We start from the raw sequence: 24,643 nt of genomic DNA, 5'->3' as shown, positions 1-24,643 counted from the left end.
GGTCACCCTGTACATGCATACTGATGAATAAATCCATTCCAGATTTGAGCCATCCATTTGTCTTGACATGAGTGCAGCCATGTTTGGCCGCTCCATTGACCTACAGCCACCATCACAAAAAGAAATATAAAAGCTGCTTTCTGCGTGGTGGGAACTGGCCCTTCTCTCACGGAGGGAGTTGCAGGTTGTAACATTTCAAGGCTCTTGGAGCGTCGTAGCACGGGATGGACTGGCCATCTATGCCGGGCTGGGACGATAACCAAAGAGAACAATGCACGTACACAACTACTGGGCTGGGACGTTAGCCAGGGGGCTCAGTGCACGTACGCCACTGATAACCATTTTGTGCATGGGAACACTAAATGCTTGCTCTGCAAACTCTGTAATTGCTTACTCTGAAAATTACTGATGGTATAAAAACTGCTGGAAACTGAGACCCAGTGAGAGTTCCACCTGTGGAACGGACGCCTTGCCCAGGACGTGTGATCCTTGCCCAGCCGCGTCGATTGACAGGGCTCTCCTGGCAGTGGGACGTGGATGTTGTGAGTGACTGATTTGATGTGAAGTAATTGATTTGATATGAAGTAATTGATTTGATGTATTCTCTTCTTGGTCAACCTGGTGTTTCTCTTTCTGGTTGATTTGTGTCATTTCTCTTCAGCCGATGTGGGTGCTTTCCCTTTCCAGTCGGGCTGATGTTTTTTTTCCCTCTTAATATTTGACCTATTTGGATCTGTGTGCAGACTGTCGCCTTTACTATCCTCTATATAATAAAATATACCTTCAGTCCATTTGTTTGGAGTGGAAAGTGTCTTTTACGTCTCTGATCGAATCCCCGAACCTCTCATAACATAATTGGCGCTGTGAGCAGGATTCGATTAAGGAGATGCCTTTCCTATTCAAACGAAAGGTAACTGAAGCCAAGGTGGAAGAAATTCCAGGATGGGAGGACCCTCCCTCTTGCACTCTGGCTGGGGAGTGGGCTCGTAGGTCAGGGTTATGTGAAGGTTGGGATGCTCGTCTGCGACGATTTGAACCGTTGGATGTGACCAAAGCTTTGCAGACGGTGGAAAGAAAAGCGAAAGATGATGTTTCTTTTTTGGCACGGCGAGGTTGGTGTTTGTTGACTGCTTATCGCCGGGCTATAGAAGATAGGGATAAGATACAGACAGAGAAGGCACTCTTGGAAACGGAATATCGCCGGGCTATAGAAGATAGGGATAAGATACAGACAGAGAAGGCACTCTTGGAAAAGGAATATCGCCGGGCTATAGAAGATAGGGATAAGATACAGACAGAGAAGGCACTCTTGGAAAAGGAAAATTCAGATTTACAGTTGCCTGAAGTCAAGGTAGAAGAAATTCCAGGATGGGAGGACCCTCCCTTTTGCACTCTGGCTGGGGAGTGGGCTCGCAGGTCAGGGTTATGTGAAGCTTGGGATGCTCGTCTGCGACGATTTGAACCGTTGGATGTGACCAAAGCTTTGCAGACGGTGGAAAGGAAAGCGAAAGATGATGTTTCTTTTTTGGCACGGCGAGGTTGGTGTTTGTTGACTGCTTATCGCCAGGCTATAGAAGATAGGGATAAGATACAGACAGAGAAGGCACTCTCGGAAAAAGAAAATTTAGATTTGCAGTCTCGCTTGGCTATGATTCAATGTCAATATCTTGCACTGGGAGATCAGGCTCGTAACTACCAAGCTATAGCAGAAAAGGCTGCTGTAAGAGTTGCCAAATATAAATATAGAAAGAGAAGAGGAAAGGTAAACGAACGAAAAGTTCATATGGCCATAGCATCGGCCGGTCCTAAGTGGGACCCGGACACATGGGATGGTGATATCTGGGATGATGATTCTGAAACTGATTATGAGGAAGAGGAAAAACCGCCCAAACGCACAGAGGCACGTCCTCTTCGCCGTCGGCGGATGGAAATGGATGGTAATCATCCTGTAAGGAAAGATGTGATTGAGGATTTTAACAAGAAATTTCTGATATTTTAGCCCGGGCTACACAGAAGCCTGGAGAAGCCATTATAACCTGGCTTGTTCGCCTATATGATATGGGCGCTACAGGAATTAATCTGGATGCAGGAGATGCTTTTAAATTTGTAGTTTTGTCCAATGATCCAGTAATACGGGGAGCTTTCAGAGACTGGAGCATGAATGCTCACCCCCCAAATGATAGTGGACAAGACACTGATGGTACAACTTTATTGGCTCTTGCAGTAAAAGGAGCTCAAGATAAATACCCCACGGATGATATGTGGCCAGACACTAATAGACCATGGTATACTTTAAAAGATTGTGTCCAAAAGATGAGAGAAGAAACCATGAAACGGGCTGTGTTTCTGGGGTGTGGTGAAGCTTTAAATGAAATGACTTTAAGTGTCCAGGTGCGAAACAAGTTGATAAAAACTGCACCTCCAGCATACAAACAAATAATTACAACCCTTCTCATGAATGAAACTGAAAGCCCTATATCAACACTTGCAGATAAGATTATGCAGCTAGCAGACTTGGGAGACTGGCAGACAACTGAAAACTCTCCAAGAAGAGAAAAAAGAGAAACATTCTTTAAAAAGGATAAAATAACTCGAGGTGATATGTTTTTGGCCCTACTCCAGGCAGGAGTACCTAAAGACCAGATTGATGGAGTTGACACTAGAGAATTATGGAAATTATATAAAGAAAAAGGGCTGAATGTAAAACAAGTGAACAGAAGGGACAGTATAGAGAATGCTTCCAACCCAGTGCCTGCTGCACCTAGTGCACCACCTCCTCCCTTGGATCCTCTTCTTGCTGACTTATGTGATTGAGGGGAAGGCCAAACCTCTGTATCGATTAGTGCCACTATAAGAAAAGACATTAGACCACATGTACCAATTAAAATATTTTGGAAGAATGGATCTACAACTAGTGTGAAGGCACTTGTAGATACAGGGGCGGAGGCCACCCTTATCTATGGGAATCCAACTAAGTTTCAAGGTACATCAATTCTAATAACTGGACTGGGAGGAAAAGAAATCCAGGCAGTTACCACTAATCTTTCTATGCAAATTGGGCAACTACCCCGGCGCACATATCTAGTTATGATTGTACCAATACCAGAATATATAATTGGGATTGATATTCTAAAAGGATTGACATTAAATTTGGCTGATGGACAATACCAATTTGCTATTAGAGCTTTGTCTTTTCATATTAATGCTGTAATTGTGGGATGTTTGCATCATGAAGTAGAAATTCCACCTGCCACGCAAGTGATCAATCAAAGACAGTATCGCATCCCTGGAGGACAACAAGAAATATCTGAGACCATAGAAGATTATTTGGCTGTAAAAGTCCTTCGCAGAGTAACTACAGCCTGGAATAATCCTATCTGGCCTGTTAAAAAAGGTGATGGGACATGGAGAATGACTGTAGATTACAGAGAGCTAAACAAAGTGACTCCGGCTATTCAAGCGGCCGTCCCTGATTTGATTACTCTTATAGAAAAAGTGCAATGTTATCCAGGCACTTGGTATGCAGTCATAGACTTGGCTAATGCCTTTTTCACCATACCTATACCTAAAAGTGTCCAAGAACAGTTTGCTTTCACGTGGCTGGGACAACAATATACCTTTACTAGACTTCCTCAGGGATATGTGCATAGTCCCACTATCTGCCATCGACAGGTTGCTGAAACCTTGGCAAAGGTACCTGCTTCTGATGATGTCCAAATAGTACATTACATAGATGATATTATGATCCAAGGAAATGAAGAAGAAAAAGTACAACAACAGTTAGAAAAAGTAATAGACATACTTGAGGAGGATGGATGGAAAACTAATCCAGCTAAAATTCAGGGTCCGAGTTCAAATGTTAAATTTTTGGGAGTACTTTGGAATAATGGAAAACAAGAAATTTTACCTAAAGCTAGACAAAAGATATTAGATTTTGCAGCACCCCGTAACAAAAAGGAAGCACAAAAATTTATTGGATTATTCGGATTTTGGAGGGCACATATTCCACATTTAAGTCGGCTCCTTGCACCTTTATATAAAGTTACCAGGAAAAAATATGAATTTGAATGGGGAATACAACAAAAAGAAGCTTTTGAAGCAGCCAAGCATGCTATTCAGACTGCTTTAGATCTATGGCCAATTAAACCGGGACCCATTGAGTTACAGGTAGATGTCATTGATCAGTATGCCAGCTGGAGTTTATGGCAAAAACAAGGTGCCCGACGTTATCCCCTGGGATTTTGGAGTCGCAAGCTTCCCTGTTCCAGTGAAAGATATAGTCCTTTTGAAAAACAGTTGTTAGCCTGCTATTGGGCTCTAACAGACTCAGAAAGCCTTACCCTGGGACATGAGGTAATTATGCGACCTCAGATACCCATCATGCAATGGATTCATAGCACGCCTGTCACTCATAAAATTGGACATGCACAAGAATTTAATATCATCAAATGGAAATGGTATATTCAAGACCGGGCCAAACCTGGCCCAAAGGGGTTGTCCCTATTGCATGAACAAGTGTCTCAATATAGCAGTGAGCCAACTGTGTCACCCAAGACTGATATAACAGAATCCCCTGTTAAATGGGGTGTCTCATATGATCAATTGACTGAAGAACAACAAAAACATACCTGGTTTACGGATGGTTCTGCCAAAATGATATCGAGCTCACGGAAATGGAAAGCAGTTGCCTACAACCCATCCACCCAACAAACAATTGTCACCACTGGAGATAATATGAGTAGCCAATATGCTGAACTTTATGCGGTGTATCAGGCACTTCAACAAGAACAGGGGCAACAATGTCATATATATACTGATTCATGGGCAGTGGCACAAGGTTTGGCAACGTGGATGCCACAATGGAAAAAACATGATTGGAAAATTAATGATAAAGAAATATGGGGAAAGAAATTATGGGAAGACATATGGTTATGGTGTCAAAACACAATTGTTACTGTATTTCATGTTGATGCTCACAGTTCTTTAATTTCTGCAGAACGAAAGCATAATTCTCATGCTAATCAGCTGGTGCAGATTCATGCAACGCACAACCCAGGCTTAGCACAATGGGTCCACGAAAAGAGTGGACACTTGGGAGAACAAGCTTCATACAGGTGGGCACAACAAAGTGGAATCCTTGTCACCCATGATGATATTGCCACTGCAGTACAACAATGTCAGTTATGCCAACAGTTAAATAAACGGGGAGTTCCACACCCCTACCAAGGTCATATCCAAAAGGGATTATTTCCTGCCCATACCTGGCAAATAGATTTTATTGGACCATTGCCAAATTCTTGTGGATATACTTATGCCTGCACTGCTGTTGATACATATTCTGGTTATTTATTGGCTATACCAGCTAAAGTGGCCACCCAACAGAGTGCCATAAAATTATTAGATACAATCAAGTTATATTATGGAACACCAAGGCAAATTCAGAGTGACAACGGTTCCCACTTTACAGGTAAGTTGATTCAAACCTATACCAAGGAAAATTATATAGAATGGATTTATCATATACCTTATTACCCCCAAGCTGCAGGCCTCATAGAATGAATGAACGGATTGCTTAAACAACAATTGAGGAAACTTGGTCATGGCTCATTAAAGGGGTGGCACAAACATCTAAGTACTGCTCTAAATGTGTTAAATAACAGGCCACTAGGCCCTAATGAGACTCCTCTGTCAAGGTTGTTACCAGCAAAGATTACAGAAGTGGCAACCGCCACCCATGAGTTTATGACCTTAACCTATTGGCCCCTGACTCAGTCTGCTAAACCGCCTTTTCGTGCCACGGCCGAAGCGGCTGGATTGGATTTATCTACTGTTCATTCTATTCAATTGCTCCCTAGGAAGCAGTCTATAGTCCCTACTGGGATAGGGGTACAATTTCCCAAAAATACCTTTGGTTTGTTAAAAGGACGCTCTGGACTGGCAGCAAAAGGTATTGATGTACTGGGAGGAGTTATTGATCCAGATTACCAGGGAGAAATAAAATTTATATTATATAATGGTAGTGACAAGTACTAACTGTAGAGTCTGGGGAACGAGTGGGACAATTATTGGTGCTTCCCCTCTTGACTCCAAATGTGTCACAAGGACAACCTCCAAGTGAATTAACTAAAAGAGGAATACAAGGATTTGGATCTACAGATGGATGGAAACCTGGAGCAAAAGTGTGGGTGACACATCCACCCAATGCGGCTCCGCGTGCCGCAGAAGTAGTGGCCCAAGGGCCCACTGCAACACTCATAGTAATGTATCCAGGAAATGAACAATTATATCATGTTCCTAAAAATTCTGTTTCTTTGCGTGAATAGATATTCCTGCTGTGTTTACTATGCTGTGCTGCACTTCCATGTCTGCTGCAGACCTACACACCAACTAATGTCTCCGTAGGACAACCTTTGACCCTGCACTGCTGGACCAACTGCTCTACACCAGTGGGACCTATAACCTGGACTATGAATGGCCGAGAAATTTGGTCTCAGAAACATCAAGCAATCTCTCGGTACAAGCCTATATCTGACCAGTCACGCAGAACTAGTTATAATTTCTCCATTGCTCTGTCTTCTGTTACCCTCCGTGATGGGGGCTGGTATTCTTGTATTAAATGGAAGAAGGGAAATCCAGATTCCCCGTTTCTTAAAGAAACTCGATTTATTAGCATCCTTCCTAATGCCACTACTCCTCTTAAAAACACTAATCTATGGTTACATTTAGCTCATACAGTTCTTAATGAAACTGCTTTTTGTCTCAGAAACAGTAATAATCCTTCTGGACTTCTACAAGCTGGTTTGTTAGGCCTAAGTGTTACCTTATCTAATGTTATCTTTGATACTGTACATGATTTGCAAGATCAAGTTAATAACATTTCATATTCTAAGGGGTTGTTTGATTGGTTACCTTGGGGTTTGGGTCCTTTATTGCGAGATAGTTTTATAATTATTGTAGTCATTGGATTTTGGATTATTGGATGTGCCTTATGTACTTGTGTACGAAGTTCATTGTCTGTGCGTATGGTGTCTTATGGTTAATGGAGACGGCCACGGCCGAATATGTCTTGACATGAGTGCAGCCATGTTTGGCCGCTCCATTGACCTACAGCCACCAGCACAAAAAGAAATATAAAAGCTGCTTTCTGCGTGGTGGGAACTGGCCCTTCTCTCACGGAGGGAGTTGCAGGTTGTAACATTTCAAGGCTCTTGGAGCGTCGTAGCACGGGATGGACTGGCCATCTATGCCGGGCTGGGACGATAACCAAAGAGAACAATGCACGTACACAACTACTGGGCTGGGACGTTAGCCAGGGGGCTCAGTGCACGTACGCCACTGATAACCATTTTGTGCATGGGAACACTAAATGCTTGCTCTGCAAACTCTGTAATTGCTTACTCTGAAAATTACTGATGGTATAAAAACTGCTGGAAACTGAGACCCAGTGAGAGTTCCACCTGTGGAACGGACGCCTTGCCCAGGACGTGTGATCCTTGCCCAGCCGCGTCGATTGACAGGGCTCTCCTGGCAGTGGGACGTGGATGTTGTGAGTGACTGATTTGATGTGAAGTAATTGATTTGATATGAAGTAATTGATTTGATGTATTCTCTTCTTGGTCAACCTGGTGTTTCTCTTTCTGGTTGATTTGTGTCATTTCTCTTCAGCCGATGTGGGTGCTTTCCCTTTCCAGTCGGGCTGATGTTTTTTTTCCCTCTTAATATTTGACCTATTTGGATCTGTGTGCAGACTGTCGCCTTTACTATCCTCTATATAATAAAATATACCTTCAGTCCATTTGTTTGGAGTGGAAAGTGTCTTTTACGTCTCCGATCGAATCCCCGAACCTCTCATAACACCATTCTAGATATGAGCTCAGCTTCATAAAAGGTAGCCTTAACCCCATATCTGCAGTGTCAACAAAGTCATGTCTTGGTTAAAGTAGGGCCTCTGGCTTTGATTCCTGGCTCTGTCACTTACAAACTAGTGAATTTCTTTGTACTCTCTATACCACTGATAATTTTCCTTGTTCTGATATCTGCTTTGTCTGAAATTAAAACAGCTGCTACAGCTTTCTTTTGAGCTCGGCATATCTTTCTCCATTCCTTCACATCTAAATCTGTGGCTTGAAGCCCTTTCAGTTATAACCTTTTAATTCAGCTATATAAAGACTATATAGCAGTATATATATATATATATATATATATATATATATACTGGATATAGCAATATATATATATACATTTTACTATACTGGAAATCTGTTGGCACAGTGGTAAGATGTGGAGATGGGGAAGAGTTCTATATTTTCATGATTAAGTCTCAGTCTTTTAGTGGCCCTATGTCCCCAGACTGTGACCTTCACAAGGACTTCTTAGTACCCTCCACCACTGCAGGTGACACCGGAAGTCTAGAGGGGCTGTGGTAGAAGAAACCCCCTTCCGATTTGGGACAAGGCTCTAGTAAGGTCTTTCCCCCTGGAGAGCTGGTCTTTGTGATGGAGAATGCTCTGGACATATTTCATAACAATTACTTCTCCCCTCTCCCTTCCAGAACCATGAGACGATCCTTCTCAGTTCCTCAGGAGATAAAACCCAGGACAATATGGGGATACCCCCTCAGACTGTACCCCTCAGAACTTTTTCACAATCACATTAGTCTATAGCCTCCAATTCACGAAAACTACCATTTAAGTGTTCCTTAACCAGTTTATGCCCCAGGTGGGCCGATCTTGGGTGTGCCTCAGGATTAGCTTCTCTCTCCAGATTTCAGCATGGCAGTTTGCCAGAAGACCTCAGTTCTCTGACGTGTCCAAGAAAATCCCTTGATTTTCAGGTCGTTCAGCATCTTGGTGTTGTAAGGGCAGGAATGATTTCCAAGATCACTACACGTTGAAGTTAAAATCACAAGTCTCATTCCTGCTTTTAAATCTCTTCCTTTCCTCGTTACTTGCCCTTTCTTCCCTTCTTCTTCTCTCTGTTACTGTACCAAGAAAAAGCTTTTCGTAGCCATACAAATGATAATCTTCTTTAAACAATGACATTTCATTAGTAAATTTAGATATTTTGAGACATCTCAAAAAATGAAAAGAAGTTGAAGAATGGTGCCATGTAGGTCATCAAGTCTAAGTAAGTCTTACTTTCATGGCAAACTGCAGGGCACCAGTTTTCCTTTTACTCCTGGAAGTTCTTAAGTTAGCCAATAATCAGAGCTTTTTATCGTAAAAAGCAATAAAATTTTCCTAATAATCTTAGCTGGAACCATGAAGAATATAAAATCATGTTTTATTTTTCTAACTCTAGTTCGTTTAAGTCAAACAAAAAAATAGATACACAGAAAGGCACTGGGAGAAAAGAAGCCTGGATACCAACAGTAGGAACAAGGTCATTGTGTTCCCACACGTAGCAGATATTAAGTAACCATTTGCTGAACCCACGAATAAACTCCATTTCATTTTGACTTCAAAAGCAACCACAAATATAAAGTTCTACATATTTTGTATTTGCATTTAAGTGTGTTATGTAGCCAACACACAAGACAAATATGTATATAAATTTATAATTATGTATGGAGCACAACTTTACTACAGTGAAATAAATTGTGAGTGGGATATAGATTTTTTTGCATGTGTGTATTGTCTCTATATATATATGTATGTGGCACATACATATACACCCATATATACATACACACACATATATATGTATATACCATATATACATAAGCACGTGTAGGTATATATGGTGCACATATATATATATATATACAGAGAGAGAGAGAGTGGGGAGGGGAATGGCAAACTGAATGCATCAGGAAAACGTTGAGCTCAGAATGTCTAAGCTTTATTTCATATTACAGTTGGTATTATGCATTTCACGAAGAACCTAAGCAAAATATAGTAAATCTGAATCTGATATCATTATTATGACTTTGATATATGTGTGTGCTTTCCTATAAAACCAATACTTCTACAGAAATTTGAATTTCCACTATAAACACTGGAATTCGAATTTGGAGAAAGCATTTACCCAGCTTATGTTTTAAAATGAAAAATATTTTATTTAAAGTCTTATGTATACTGACACCATTTATGTATTTGAAGTATAATGCAAGAATTTTACATATATATTTAAAAATAAATTGTGGAACAAGAAAGAGAACAAAAGTAGTCACATGTTTGAATTCCATTTTCACAAATTACCTTAGAGAATTTGTACCTTTGAAAAAAATTTCTTTTATGACTAACACAGTTCAAAAGATACATTTTCCTTGGAAGTTTAACAGGAACACATTCTAATATATTTAAGTGATGAAAGGATGGAAAAAAAACGTGTTTCTTCACCTCAAATAGCTTCACATTTTCTAAGCTTTTTCTATGTACCAATGACTCAAAAAATGTTAATAAAAGCTTTACTTACATTTGTAAAATATCAAAACTTTCTACAAGACCTGTCTCCTAGCTATGATTAAAGGAATGGGAAGTTAAAAGATGACCAGCAAAGGACTTCGGAGCATGTCTGCTGGCATCTGCCACAACCCAAGAACTTAAGGCAGCCCTCCCTCTGCCTTGCTATCACAGACAATGAAAAGGAACATAACCCTTCCAACTTCTTAGCAGGAGAGAAGGTTGTGCCCTTGGTCAGCTATTCACCACATAAACGCAGTTTAGAGTCTTCCTAATAGATGTATTAAAACTACCTCAGACAAATGGCCAAATCTGACCCTTTGGAAAAGTCAAACATTTTCAGAAAAACTTTACCATCTATATTCATTATGAAGACACAGTATCATGACAAAATATTGACAAATTCTTTCCAGTTGACTTAAGACAGCCTTAGCATTATGAGTAAACATAACAATTTCTCCATTTTAAATATAAGTGGAACTAATCTTCTTATCCTATGAATGTAGAAGGGAGATGAACCTTCTTCCAGATACCCACACAAACACCATGTTCCTGCTCCTGATGCAATGGTATAATTGGCTGACACTCAGCCACATGGGGAAGCATATGTATATTTCAAATTCACTTAAGAAAACAGTTCTTGGTGGAGCATCAGTGCAGAGTGTGCTAAGCACTTCAATTCACTTAACTCTGTTAATGGCCGTTCCTGAGCAGAACAGTTTTATCCGTAACAAAACCAACACATGTTGGCAGGCCATTCTATTCTCACAAATAAAAACTATAAGATTTCACAAAGAGGAAAATACTAATAAACCATCTTTCATTGACTTAATTTAAAATATTTAAAAATATTACAGATAATGAAACTGATATATTAGCTTCGTAGAATCTCATTGTTAGTTTGTCTATACCATAAACATCATGATGGCAAAAACTGGGTCTGTCCTGTTCTCCACTCTCTTCTCCTCACGCCCACACTGCCATTCAATTGCTGAGTATTTATTCAGACCCTTTTATATGCCTAGTACTGTGCAAGGCAGCAAGGTTTTAATCAACAAATAAAAACATTTGATCTTCCTGACCAGACGGCCAGTAAGGTGGTAAAAACAAAATTAAAGGGTGCAAAAAAAAAGATACATTTATTTATAAATGTTACAATTGCTACAACAGAGGAGCACCCCATGATAGAAGTTTTCCACAATTATGAAGCCAGTGAAGTTTTTAAGAGGCTGTGATGAATGGTATGAGTTGAAAGATAAACAGCAACGGAGGGGCAGGCAGAGGGAATAGCATGTGCAAATGTCCAGCGACATGGTTATAAGAGGGGCAGTGAAAGAAAATAATACTATGGCTGGAGACCAGAGAGTTAAGAGTAGGAGCTAGCACGTTGTAGATGGAGATGGAGAATTAGGCTGGTAAGAGTTAGCTCATATAAGGATGTAGGTTCTCATCCTAGCAGCAATAGGAAAGATCTCTTTGGGGATACGAAGGAGAACAAACTGTAAAGCTGGACCAGTTTCATGGCCATGTGGCCTGCGCAGTTCCACAGGGCCACAGGCTTGGCTTAATGCTCTGCTGTTGCCATATTAAAGATGTAATAATTTCTGGAAAAAAGCCTTGCATCTTCTTGCCTTACAAATGATGTAGCCACTTCTATCGCAGGAGGTTGATAGTGGATTACGGTAACGTTTTATAGCTATTTTGGTTGTCTACAAAAGAAATAATGGTAACAGACTAAGGTCAAGATGAAGTGAAATGATATTTAAGAGGAAAAAAGGCAAGGATTTGTGATAGACATAAATATTTAATAATTGAAATCAATGAAAGAAAGGAAGGAAAGAAGAAAAGAGAGCATAAAATAGCCGACTTCCATGAAACTAGGACTGTGCTTTTCTAATTGTGCCAAATTACACTTCACTTGCCAAGACAAAAAGCACGGTTCTGACATGACACTGCTCCCCTCAAAAACTGTCAGTAAGAAAGCAGACACTGATAGTCACCTACACAAGATCCATCCCCTTTCCCTTTCCTCCTCACTAGCACAGGCCTGAATTTTGTTCAGTTGAAACCCCTCTTGACAGGACCACGTGCTTCAGTGAGCCCATCAGGGCAAACCCACTCCCTCTGTTAGTTATTAGTTTAGAAACAGGGTGTGGCATGATTTTGACCGACACGATATGATGGGAAATCTGCCTGAGGGCTTCTGAAAATATTTCCTCATTGCTAAAAAAGCACATCTCATCTCTCCTCCTCCCCTCTTCCACAAACCTTGCCACACGACCCCAGAACGAAGGCAGCCATCTTGACATCATGAGGAACAAGAAAACAAGGTCAAGATAACAGGGCAGCAAGATGGGAAAAACCCACATTCCACTGCTGAATTACAGAGCCTCTACTTCGGAAATTCTAACGTGCCATCATAAAACTCCTTTTGTTTAATCCTACTAGATTTAATATCCTTGTGGTCAGAGGCTGTTTTATTCATCTTTGCTTTGCCCCCAGCATCTAACACAGTGTTTTCAATCTCATACTGTATCTTACACTATGAAAGATGAGTTAATTTAGGAGCTAAGGGTGACGTGTAGCTAAAATATCACAAAATAATATTTGGTACTGATTTGTATGTGCTTCATCCCTGCTGTTCCCACTATATCTCTTTTAACATGTGATGATTATGTTGAGTAAGAAGTGGGTATTTTTGCTTCTATGAATCATAAAATCTAGCTTTGGAGTGCTGTTGAGAATACCTAACCTAATTAAATGAAGTGTTATTAAATTTTAATTAACGTGTGCTGTTCAAAACTAATCAGATCCATAACTAAAATCGTGCTTAGCAAATGATCACACACACACACAAAATGAAGCTCTCTAGTAACTTCAAATTATGTTTTATTTAAAAAGGGTTTAGTAAATTATTTTTTCTATTGAAATAGGGAGGCCCCTCTCTGTGCCTATTTTTCACCCAGTCCGAATAGAGATTGATAAAGATTCTAGATGTACAGAAGGGTAGTCTCTTAAATTTCAAATTCTTGACAGATGCTGACTTTAAATCACTGAATTTACGGGTACAGAATGAGAACATGCTGAAATAAAAAATAAATAGAGACACTAGGAAAACAACTACAGTTAAATTTAACAATGTTTAAGCAAACAGTAGACAGGATATAGGACAAAATAATAAATCACTAAGATTTTGCTTTTACCCTTAACATACTTGCCAGAACCCACGTGTAATGGCTAAAAATGACCTTTTTTAATTTCCTACCTAATTTTCTGTATCAACTAATAAAATGTTAACACAAACGTTAATAATTGACAAAACTTATAGAAGTAAAATTTATCTTTCTCATTTTTGAGCATGATATTACACACATACTTTTTGAGAGAAGTCTAATGAATGCTCCCAAGTTCACGAAACATTGTTACAGAAAGGAACACCACCAGTACTTTTCCATGTCTTTCTCAGCCAGAATTTCTGTAAACGGAAAATGGTAATTGCAAACCAGGCATTTAGGCAGACTTAGGATGGAGGTACCAAAGAGTAAATTGATTAGCAAGAGAAGTAATAGTAATTTCTGGGAAATCAGAGTAAAGACGGCTTTGGTAAAATTCTGATAGAAACATGAGGTTAAAGGACTTCCTAAATGTATGATTATCTGGGCCTTAGTTAACGAAAAGTGGAAGACACAAGTTTTACATACGTCAGTACTCACGCTCATGTGCAATTCCCCAAACTGAAAATAGTAATTTTACAAAGTATTAGATTCCTTATATTTTCGCCAAGTAATTGGACTGAAGAGCATCAGATGTGCTAAATGCCAAGTCTTACTCCAACTTTTAATGAACTATTATCAAGGCAACCTATGATTTTCATGAAAGTTAAAAATTCAAGGAGATATTCTATACAATTTTAATATTTGTGTCCTTGATTCAGAAAAAAAATTTGCCAGGCAGTGGGACAGCAGAATGTAGTCAATTTCTCACTCAGATTAAATATTTAGAATTGGCTATAAACTATGCAGCTAATGGACTATCCTCTGCTCTTGGGTTACCGTCCATAAAAGGGTTACAGGAATGCTCATTGTACTTTAATAAGCAAAGTCTATTTGACTGGGCTTAGATTAACAAGAAATCGGGCAGCTAATTCAACCAATTTTGATTGATGCTTAGATTCCTCTGAAATTCTTTTCACTATTTTGTTTAAGGTAAGGCAATGACCTGGTTCAAAATTCAGGAGGTACAAAAAAGGCACTCACTGAACTGTCTCCCAGCATACCATTCTCTCTCAGAATTGTAATTCCTCTTCCTATCAGTTGCAAATTGTATCAGTCTCTTCTATATAAATCTAGGTATATATTTTTGCATATTCAACAAATATGTATAAGTATTCTTTGCCTCCCTTTTATACAAGGAGTTTTATATAGATGGTATAAAACTACTAAACATACATGTGATAATGTTTCATTATCACAAATAATATTAAGTGAATAAATTTTAATCTATACCCTCTTATACACATGGGAATGTATCCACAGGAAAATTCTTAGATGTGCATGGTAATTTCACTAACGGCTGCCACAGTGCTTTCCAGCTATGCATGAAGCACCTGCCTCTTCAAAACCACACGCCAGAGAGTGATTTTGAAGCCGTTTGAGATGTTTAAGAGCTATTTATTTTTTCTGAATTGTTTGGTCATATCTTTAGCCTATTTTTTCTACTGATTTTTTCATCTTTTTCTTACCAACTTATTAAGCTCTCTCTATATATATATCTTAGAAAAATATATATCACAGTCTGTAATTTTTGTCATTGTATTTTGCTTATGGTAATGTGTCTGCAGAATTTTTTTTAAATGCTTTTACATATGTTTTTAACTGGGTTTGAGTTTTGTATCATACTTACAAAAGCCTTGTACGTACATATATGTATACACACATTTACATGTTATAATACATATATGTGTATATATAATCAATTTTATTCTAATATTTTTCTGGTTTCTTATTTCTTTTCATTATATATATATTTTTTGCTCAATTTGGAATGCTGAAGGTTTAAGGTATTACATATGGTCCCTAATTTATTTTTTTCCAGGTAGATACAAGATTGTCCCAACATCATTTATTGCATAATCCATCAGATTTGAATTTCACTTTTATTTTTATACTAAATCCCCATACGTATTTGCTCTATTCCTGTTTTTGTTTTTGCTGTTGTTCCAAGAATCTCTCTATGCATATATATATATATATATATATAGTACCACATTTCTCAAATGATTGAAGTTTAAAATAAATCTCAATATCTAGTAAGGCTAGTTTTGCCTCATTACTCTTCATTTTCAGATTTTTTTCTTTTAGCTACTTATTCTGTTTTTATTATTTAGAAATTATGCCATCAGTTACGAAAACAATCCCCATGGTATTTTACTGGGATCATGTGAATTTCAGAGACTAATTTACAGATAATAAATGCTCTTTTGGAAGTTCAATCTTCCAGGTACATAGAATAACCTTCATCTAGGTCTTAGACATTTCTATAGGTATATTTATAGTATTCTGGTTTTACTAGTAGAGTAAAAAGGAGTCTTTTCTACCATTTTATGTTTAAACAATGTTGTTTGTGAATAGAAAAAGTTATTTATTTTACTTGCTAAATTCTTTTATTGTTTATAATAACTTTTCAGTTTATTTTCTTGATGTGTTTTCCAGTTAACTGATCATTATTTGCAGAGATGATGACTGTATAACTGAAAAACACTATTATATACAGATATATAAATATGTAATATACATGCAACAATACATGTAAATATGTATGTGTAAATAATATATGTGTATATTAAAATTTTCATCTCTGTGTATGATTATTTCCCCCTTGGTATCTATTTATTTGTTTATTTATTTATTTTTGGTCACAGTGCATTCTTCCATTTTGCTTAATTTTTTTCTTGTTTTAATTTGTTTTAATTTCTTTTTCTTTCAAAAAACTAGCTTTGAGATTTCTCTTTTTAAGAAGTTTTATTGTTTTTCTTTTTTTTTCAATTCATTTCCCAATCTTACCATTATTAATGTTTCCTGCTTTTCATAAGTCCATTTTTTTCATAAATTACATGCTTAATTTATTTAATTTCTTTTTAGTTTTTTACCAATATAAATGTGTGTGTGAATATGTCTCTGAGTTATGCTGCCTTTATTCCAACTGCGCATTTTCATTTTATTATTTTCTAGAATATCTACAATGTTTTATTTTTTTATTATTATTTTTTATTTTAGATTTTATTTATTTATTTTTTTCCCCTTAAAGCCTCAGTAGATAGTTGTATGTCATAGCTGCACATCCTTCTAGTTGCTGTATGTGGGACGCGGCCTCAGCATGGCCCGAGAAGCGGTGCGTCGGTGCGCGCCCAGGATCTGAACCCGGGCCGCCAGCAGCAGAGCGCGAGCACTTAACCGCTAAGCCACAGGGCCAGCCCATACAATGTTTTATTTTAGTTACTTTTCAAATAGGAGTTTTTTACAGACTATGTTTTGTTTTTAATATCAAAGTGGTCCAAGTCTTTTACTTTTTAATGTTGTTATTAATTTCTCGTTTTGATGTGCTAGAGAATGTTTTCTGCACTACTAGTTTTTTCTAATTGAGACTCTTTATAATCTAAGATGTTATCAATCCCTATTAATTTTCCATTGATACTAAAAAGAAGGTATATTTGATCTTTTTAGGTTATAGCAGTATAGAAATATTAACTTAATACACCTACCTAATTACATTATTTAGATATTCTTTATTTTTGTTTAACTTATCATGGACTGAGCCAGGTAAATTAAAGTTTTCTACTAATAATGTGATTCTGTTCTATTTAATTCTATCTCCTATGGTTTTTGCTTTTACAGATGTTTATGCTATATTGTTTGTTTATAAAATAATTGTAAGTGCTTTACCTTCATTGTGTCATATATACTTTACACTGTAATTGTATGTCAATTAGCAGTTAGTTATTGGCCTTAATTCAACATTTGTATAATGGTCACAACCCTTGATATCTGTTTATTGGCATTTGTTTTGTCTATCTTTGCTCATGATTTTTTATCATGCTTATATTATCTATCTTTAAGAATCACTTTAATATAGAAGTATGTGTTGTTGGAAGGACAAAATTGGGCTTTGATTTGTGATCACACACAACATTCTTTTTCTTTTCTTTTAACAGTTATACGTAACTCATTTTTGTTTATTTATATCACAGATGTTTTTCTTGGTTTTGACCGTTCATTTTAATATATTCTGTCAATTTTAAGATGCACATTTTTTTCACATTTTAACATCTCTAAAATTGGGATGCATCATTAAAATCCATGGAGTTAATACAATCACCAGCCTCTCACAATGACTTTTGGCTGGTGGCGGTTGCTACAGCTTCACTGCCTACCATGAATAAACTATGGGAAAAGTAGAGTGCCTTCTTCCTTACTCTGGGTGGCATGACTGGACATCTGTAGTCAACAAACCATTTAAGGACCATTTGCTCATTGTCTGAAACCTTCTGTTGACCACTTGAGGAAAAGACCTAGAAAGTGCCAGCATTCAACAAATCAACGGCATGAAAAAACCTGGGAGGGAGGGAAGACTGTTGCAGATTTTCAGACTTAAGACGTAATAATAACAGGTCTCTCATCTTTCCACATATTCCGTGAGCTCTTGTTTCTCTACATTTGATACTTGCTCATAGATGCATAAGATTTTTAAATTTCTGGCACAATGGTTAAAATTTTTATCTTCTATGTGGCCATATTTATTTTTTGTAAGTATTCTTTTTTCTGTTTTCTGCCTTTTATCTTCATTTCATTGTGGGGGTTTTTTTCTTATAGAATCTTTGTATAGACATTTTCTTGATTCCTTTTTGATTACTCATCCTTTAAGTTTCTGAGTTTTTCCCTGCAGATCCATTTATATGTGGTTTGTGTTCAGGAGACATCAGAGTTATGGTCCACGATAAGTGGGATTATTTTTTTTTCTTGACCCAGAGTTTTGAGTTCAATTAGCCTTTACTTCTTAACAGCTAATGGAGAGAAGCAACTATTTTTTTTTTTTTCACAAAAGGACTTCCTTATTTCCCCTGCTATGGAGACAGACTTTTTCCTAAAAACGTGGCTTGAGTACATATTCTTTATTTATCCCCACTCTCTGTTTGTAGGAAACAAACTATCTTCTGGGAGATTCCTGACTCAAGCTAATGCACCCCATTTTGACCTCTTCAAATAAAGGATCTGGTCTTGCGTCTCAGAACGTGCTCTGCATCTTTGAAGAGTGAACTGATTGGCTTTCTGAGACGTGTGGCCTTAGGGTCCCCACTCCTCTTTCTTCCTCATTCACCTCTTCTCCCTCTGCACGTGTTGGCAGCCCGTCTAACTTACTGTCACCAAAAATATAATTAGAAGGTTTTTTCTATTCTCCTTCTGGACTTGAGTAATTTTCATAAGGAGAAAGAAGAAATATTTGTCCTGAATGTCATTTTTAATTAATACTACTTTACTCAATGAAGGAATTTAATTTACATATATATATAGTTATGCGTTTTTAAAAATTTGGCTGTGAAGAGTAAAAACACATAAACTAGAATTGAGAAGGGAAGGAAGACTTTCTAATCTCTCTTTAATTTTCTGTAGGATCCAGTTTAACTCTCCATTTGAGCCCTGACTCATGATACTCAGTGAAGACCCGCTGTTTGCATTTTCCCAGGTTTTAAAGCAAAGATGCCTGTCCAGGTGGGTTTAGACTAAGATTGATTTATTACATTATAGACGGGGTGAAGTGTACCCACAAGTGGCTGCATCAGAAGGAAGGAGGAAAGGCAAGTCTACTCTCCCTATAAATGCACAGTGTAATTCCCAAAAGGGGTTCATCCTGACTCACAGAAAGATCACGGTTCCTACCTCTGTACTGACTGTAAAACATCTTGGCGGCTGCCAACGTGAGTCCTCCAATCACTAGCGGCCTCAAGCTTCAGTTGCTGCCTCTGAAGGAATTAGCTAAGTCGGCCTTGTTCACAAAGTTACTATGATAGAACTTGTCACTCTTCTCACATCCACTCAAGATAGAAGGAACTAGAAGGCTTTCAGACAGTCTCTTTCCACGTTCTATGATGAACGCACTAAGACTGGAAAAAGTTCCCTCAGGGTAATTTACAATGTCTCTCCCCAGTTTTCTTGATCCTGATCTTAAGCACCAGGGCAGAGAACTCTAGTAATTCACCTTGCTCTCCTCAGGATAAGTAAGGATTCTGCTTTTGTAGAACAAGTCTCCTAGAGTTATGGGAAGGCTTTGTCCTTCATCTTTGTCCAAGACCCTTAATCCTCACATCCTTTAGGCTGAGCGGTCACTTCCCCTGCTATTCACTGTCAGGCAGTGGTAGTTTCTTCAAAGTTGTCCTGAATTGAGGCAAGGGGCCAGGCCTTTGTGTTCCTGCATCAGCTTGTCAGTGGCTGGCTAGAGGCTGTCCCCTGAGAGGAGGTTTAACCTTGGCCCAGGCAGTTTCCTGAAGTTGAAGTGAGATGCCCCTGCTACTCCGGGCAACTGGGGATGGGCACATTCGCCCTAAAGAAGGGTCAAGGAGGAGCGCCACCGTATCCGCTACAACACCAAAGCTTGAGCTATACTTGTTAGAAGATGGTCTGAAAACACTTAGCCAAGTAAACAGGGCTCCAGAATCAACATAGCTAGCAGATCCATCAACTATCTAACTTTAGAAACATTATTTTTTCTTTTCATTTATCATTTATAAGTGTCCCAAAAAACTCATCACAGCCAAAATATTTGCTTAAGAAATCCAATTTAGGCATAGTCATAGATATCTAAGTTTCATTTTGAACAATGTTGGAATAATTTTTGCCATTGATAAAGGTTACTAGTTTTTGAAAATCTCTTTGCCTTAAGACACCGGAGCTACGTGTTTTTCTTCTGTTTTCTTCCCCTACAGTTGTAGAAAGCCTTTCGTCATTTCACATTAACATTTTACTTTACCTTCAGTTTCCCAACCCAAATCATCCCACTGGTGATGAACTATTCAGTAAAGGAGACTATGTTACTTCCTAGAATGAATGGTCACTATTATATTCAATTACCAACAAGTGTAGTTTCCTTACCATTAATGGAGGAAGAGTAGGAATGTGTTTAGAAGGTAGAATACAAGCTTTTTAATAAACTATATGACAAATGACACATTATGAATCCAATTTATGCTCCTAAATTATCTATAAATAAAAGAAAATAAATGGATATAATTCAAGGAAATTGGAAAACGTAAATTTTTTTCATTTGCTTGTTTGTCACGCAATTTCTGTTCTCCTTCCTCACATTTCACGCAATTAAATCTATACAGATTTTTTCCTAATTGCCCCCGTATATATTCCACTAAATTAAAGCTTATTCATATTTCCTAAATAACTATGTATTTTTCATCTCCCCAATTCCTGAACATATTGTTTCTTATTTTATGTAAAGGAGCATCTGTTGCTGAATAAATATCAGCTGAATGACTAGATGAATTATTAAAGGAAGGAATCAGTGGGGCTGGCCCTGTGGCATAGCGGTTAACTGTGTGCGCTCCACTGCTGGTGGCCCGGGTTCGGATCCCGGGCACGCACTAATGCACTGCTTGTCAGGCCGTGCTGTGGCAGCGTCCCACATAAAGTGGAGGAAGATGGGCACAGATGTCAGCTCAAGGCCAGTCTTCCTCAGCAAAAAGAGGAGGATTGGCATGGATGTTAGCTCAGGGCTGATATTCCTCACAAAAAAAAAAAAAAAAAGGAAGGAATCAGTGAGAGCTAAAGGTATTACTACTCCGTGCTAAGAATTTTTAAATGAAAACAATTTACCCTGAAACAAAATGATCTCTGATTTGATTTTCACATGAGCAAATATTATATGCTTAATAAATATTGGTTATATGCTTGCATGAAAGAATGAATAAATGAGTGGCATTTTTTTTAACTCAATAGTTCATATAACTCCTAGGTTTTAAGCTTAAAACAGAAAAACTAAAGCTATCTTCTAGTTTCATCATCTCAATTTCTCATTCTTTTAGGTGCAAGTACTTTGCACAAATCAGCTCTGTAACTTTTGTTTTCTAAAAGTCATATGAAAAATAGTTTTAATAAAAAAACAATGTGACTTGACAATAAAAGCCTTCATCACTAGTCCATAAAAATTCCCAGATGAGAAATTGTTTAATGAGTTTACCACAGTCAAGTCAGCATCTAGAATTCTCTAGAATAAATGTTCTTATCTCAGTGTACATAGTTCAAACCTCAAGTTAATCACACACCATTAACATTCTGCTTTCATTATTGTACAACCTCATCTATTCTGATTTCTTGTGATTAACTCTAATATTAAGAAAAATAGGGCAGCAAACCATCTAATAAAATCCACACTAACATTGAAGAAGCAAAATAATCTTATGACTTTTCTTTTAAAACTTGTGTGCTTGTAAGAGAGTAGAAAATTAGAAGTTGCTCCTTTTTTCAAAAATAGCGTAAAATATTTGTGGGAATTCATTTGACATAGAACAGAGAAGAATAAGATTTTAAAATGCTAGTGGTTTTGAACTGATTTAAAAAAGAGGGAGAGAAATTTTCAAAAGAAGGTAACTGAAGTTAAATAATTGGTAGGTAAAGGATTTCACTAACATATTATATTATGTCAGTAAATAGCTGAACAGAAATACAAAATTGATTTGGATTTAGAAATACAACTTTAAAACATGAAAAAGACAGGATGAATTTCATATTTTACCAATATATTTCTAATGAAAAGAAAAAGTGTCAGAACTTACATATGTTTAATATATATATAGGCCATAGAAATGTGCATTTACTTCTGCTAATCTAGGATTCAGATGGAAACTGAAATACTCATACAACCATAGATGTGTACAGGCGATATTTTTCTCCATCCAAAGGACCAAAAAGAAAACACTGTTATTCTGAAGAAGAAAATAGAAATATTAAATTGTAACTATTTTACTCATGACTGAGTGTTACATTACATCCAGGGTCCTCAGGAGCTCTGCCGTTACTAAGCTTTAGTTTCAGGTCACACATTTCTGTTTTAAATTTCTTAGCATGGTTTAATGAAAGACTCCTAAATACCCACATCTTTCTCTGATTAGCTATCTTGGAAACTAATTAAGTAATCAATAAATAGAACGAGTATAAGTCAATAGAACCTCTGATAAGCATGCCTGATCTTCAACCTACAACCACACAGTTGTCAGCAATTACAGGGGAAGCTACATTTTAAAGTTCATTAAAACACACTTGTAAAGCTATTAAATGTTATTTGGAAATGTTTTTTGTATTGTTTGTAATGCATCTCTTCATTACTAAATTCTAACTCACACAGTTTAGTCTTAAGCAGGGTAAATGATAGACAACACATTTTATCCAACATAAGTAACGTAATCTGAATAACAACTATATATTATGTCTATAATTCATTCATTTATTCATTCATTGAGCTAGCATTTATTTATTTTGTTTCTAGTGCCAGGTCTGTGTTATTACAAAGAAAGAATCATCAATATGTCACTCTGTCAACCACCAGATTGCAGTTTAGTAAAAGAGACAGATACATGTAGAGAATAATTTAATGTATTATTACTAGTGAAAATGTACCCTGCATGTTCCCTAACCTCAACAGAATGTTGGTAAAAATGAAATCATACTAGTATTGATATTCAATTTCTCTGGTTCACAGACTCCCACCTACATATGTACAAGACCTAAGATTCCCCATCTCAAAGTCTTCCAAATTATTTCTGAGAGTCCTTCAGCTGTCCGATAGAAGTTCTTTACTAGTCATTTCTTATTCCTGTGCTCCAGCATCCTTATGAAAGCTCACTGCCTCAAAGAAAGCTGGAGGACTCCCTCCAGCAAGGTCTCCTGCCAGTGCTCTTTAGAGAACAGTGTCCCCTCCCCCTGGTGCTTTCCTGTTTTCCAAAAGCTGCTCACCCTTAAGCAGCCAAACATGCTGACTTCACTTCTCATTGCGCCAGAGCCAGATTTTATTTCACAGAGGAATGGTGAGAACACTGCTAACCCAAACCCTGGCAACACAGTCACCTGGGTACTATAGCATTGATACCTGTGTCATTGAGGCCCTCATGGAAAAGCATGTTTTACTTTTATTTACAGACCTCCTTTTTTTTCCCTAAGGCTTTGACCTGGTCATTAGGGCAGAGTCAAGAAGCAGATACCCTGTCTCTCCATCATCCCTGACACTCCCCACAAGAATCTTGGCAGAAAAATATCTTCTTTCCAGAATTCCCAAACCCACTTCATTCCTGTAAAATCAGTTCATGCATATCAATTCCGGGGGTCCAAATGACCCTACAATCATTTTACTACACAAACCTGTTAAGTTTCCTGCCTCAATGCACAGCATGTCCATATACTCTATTGTTTAAGCCTTATATGTTGCATTAATTAATTCTTCTTCCCTCTCTCCTGTCTCCCATTTGATTCATAATTAAACCCCCTCCAGACCCTAGTGCCCCTCCTCAACACCATTCAATTTTCTAAAATGCTGCACAGATACCTTTATAAAAATGCAAAGCTGCTTATCTCATTTCTCTGCCTACATATAACCCTAAATGGTTTCCCATTGACCTTCTCGGATAGTCCAGTCCCCAGCTTCTGATAAAGAAACTCTCAGATATATTTTACAATATGGCAAGTGCAATGGATAAAATATTGGATCCTGATCCAGACTTAGAAAGGAATATGACAATTTGCCAAGGCAGAGAAAAGATGTTCACTCAGTATCATAAGCTATATGATGAGAAGAGGAAGGCAAATACTTTTCAAACTATAATAAGTTATTTAAAAGAAATAAAACACTTTAATTCTCAATGTTTCTAATATTTTAAATTACAGTATACTAAATAAACATTAGTTTCGCAGTTTTTTATTTCCTTATACATTTACAACTTAGAGTAAGAGAGTTTTTGATGTTTTGACAAAAATTTAAAGATCACAGAGCAATCATAATTTTCCCTGTGGATTACTAAGCTTGCTTTGCATAGTTTCAGCTTGCACAGTCATTTTTATGGTCTTGCATTACCATACAAAGTAAAAATTACCTGTACTCTCTTAATTCTAATCTGACAACACATTTATCCACAGTCTTCCAATTTCTTCCACACTGTCGTGCGTAGAATTTAAGTTGCTTACTTAAAGGCC

At 37.6% G+C, this 24,643-nt stretch overlaps 2 protein-coding genes across 2 annotated transcripts in view; one reads left to right on the top strand and one right to left on the bottom strand.

Annotated features, from left to right (window-relative positions):
• RALYL (RALY RNA binding protein like) overlaps positions 1 to 24,643 on the bottom strand; it is a 706,869-nt gene that overhangs the window by 563,967 nt on the left and 118,259 nt on the right. The window lies entirely within an intron of this gene.
• Positions 4,727 to 24,643, top strand: part of LOC131396641 (uncharacterized) — a 137,869-nt gene continuing 117,952 nt past the window's right edge. Inside the window, exons 1-2 of the mRNA XM_058529000.1 lie at positions 4,727 to 5,114; positions 6,324 to 6,815. Of these exons, the coding sequence (XP_058384983.1) occupies positions 5,067 to 5,114; positions 6,324 to 6,815 (540 nt within the window). The 5' untranslated portion in view covers positions 4,727 to 5,066. The remainder of the gene's footprint in view (positions 5,115 to 6,323; positions 6,816 to 24,643) is intronic.

Source organism: Diceros bicornis, chromosome 33 (assembly GCF_020826845.1).
Source record: "Diceros bicornis minor isolate mBicDic1 chromosome 33, mDicBic1.mat.cur, whole genome shotgun sequence".
NCBI lineage: Eukaryota > Metazoa > Chordata > Mammalia > Perissodactyla > Rhinocerotidae > Diceros > Diceros bicornis.
The sequence above is the reverse complement of the archived record's forward strand: the minus strand, read 5'-3'. Positions and strand labels throughout refer to the sequence as shown.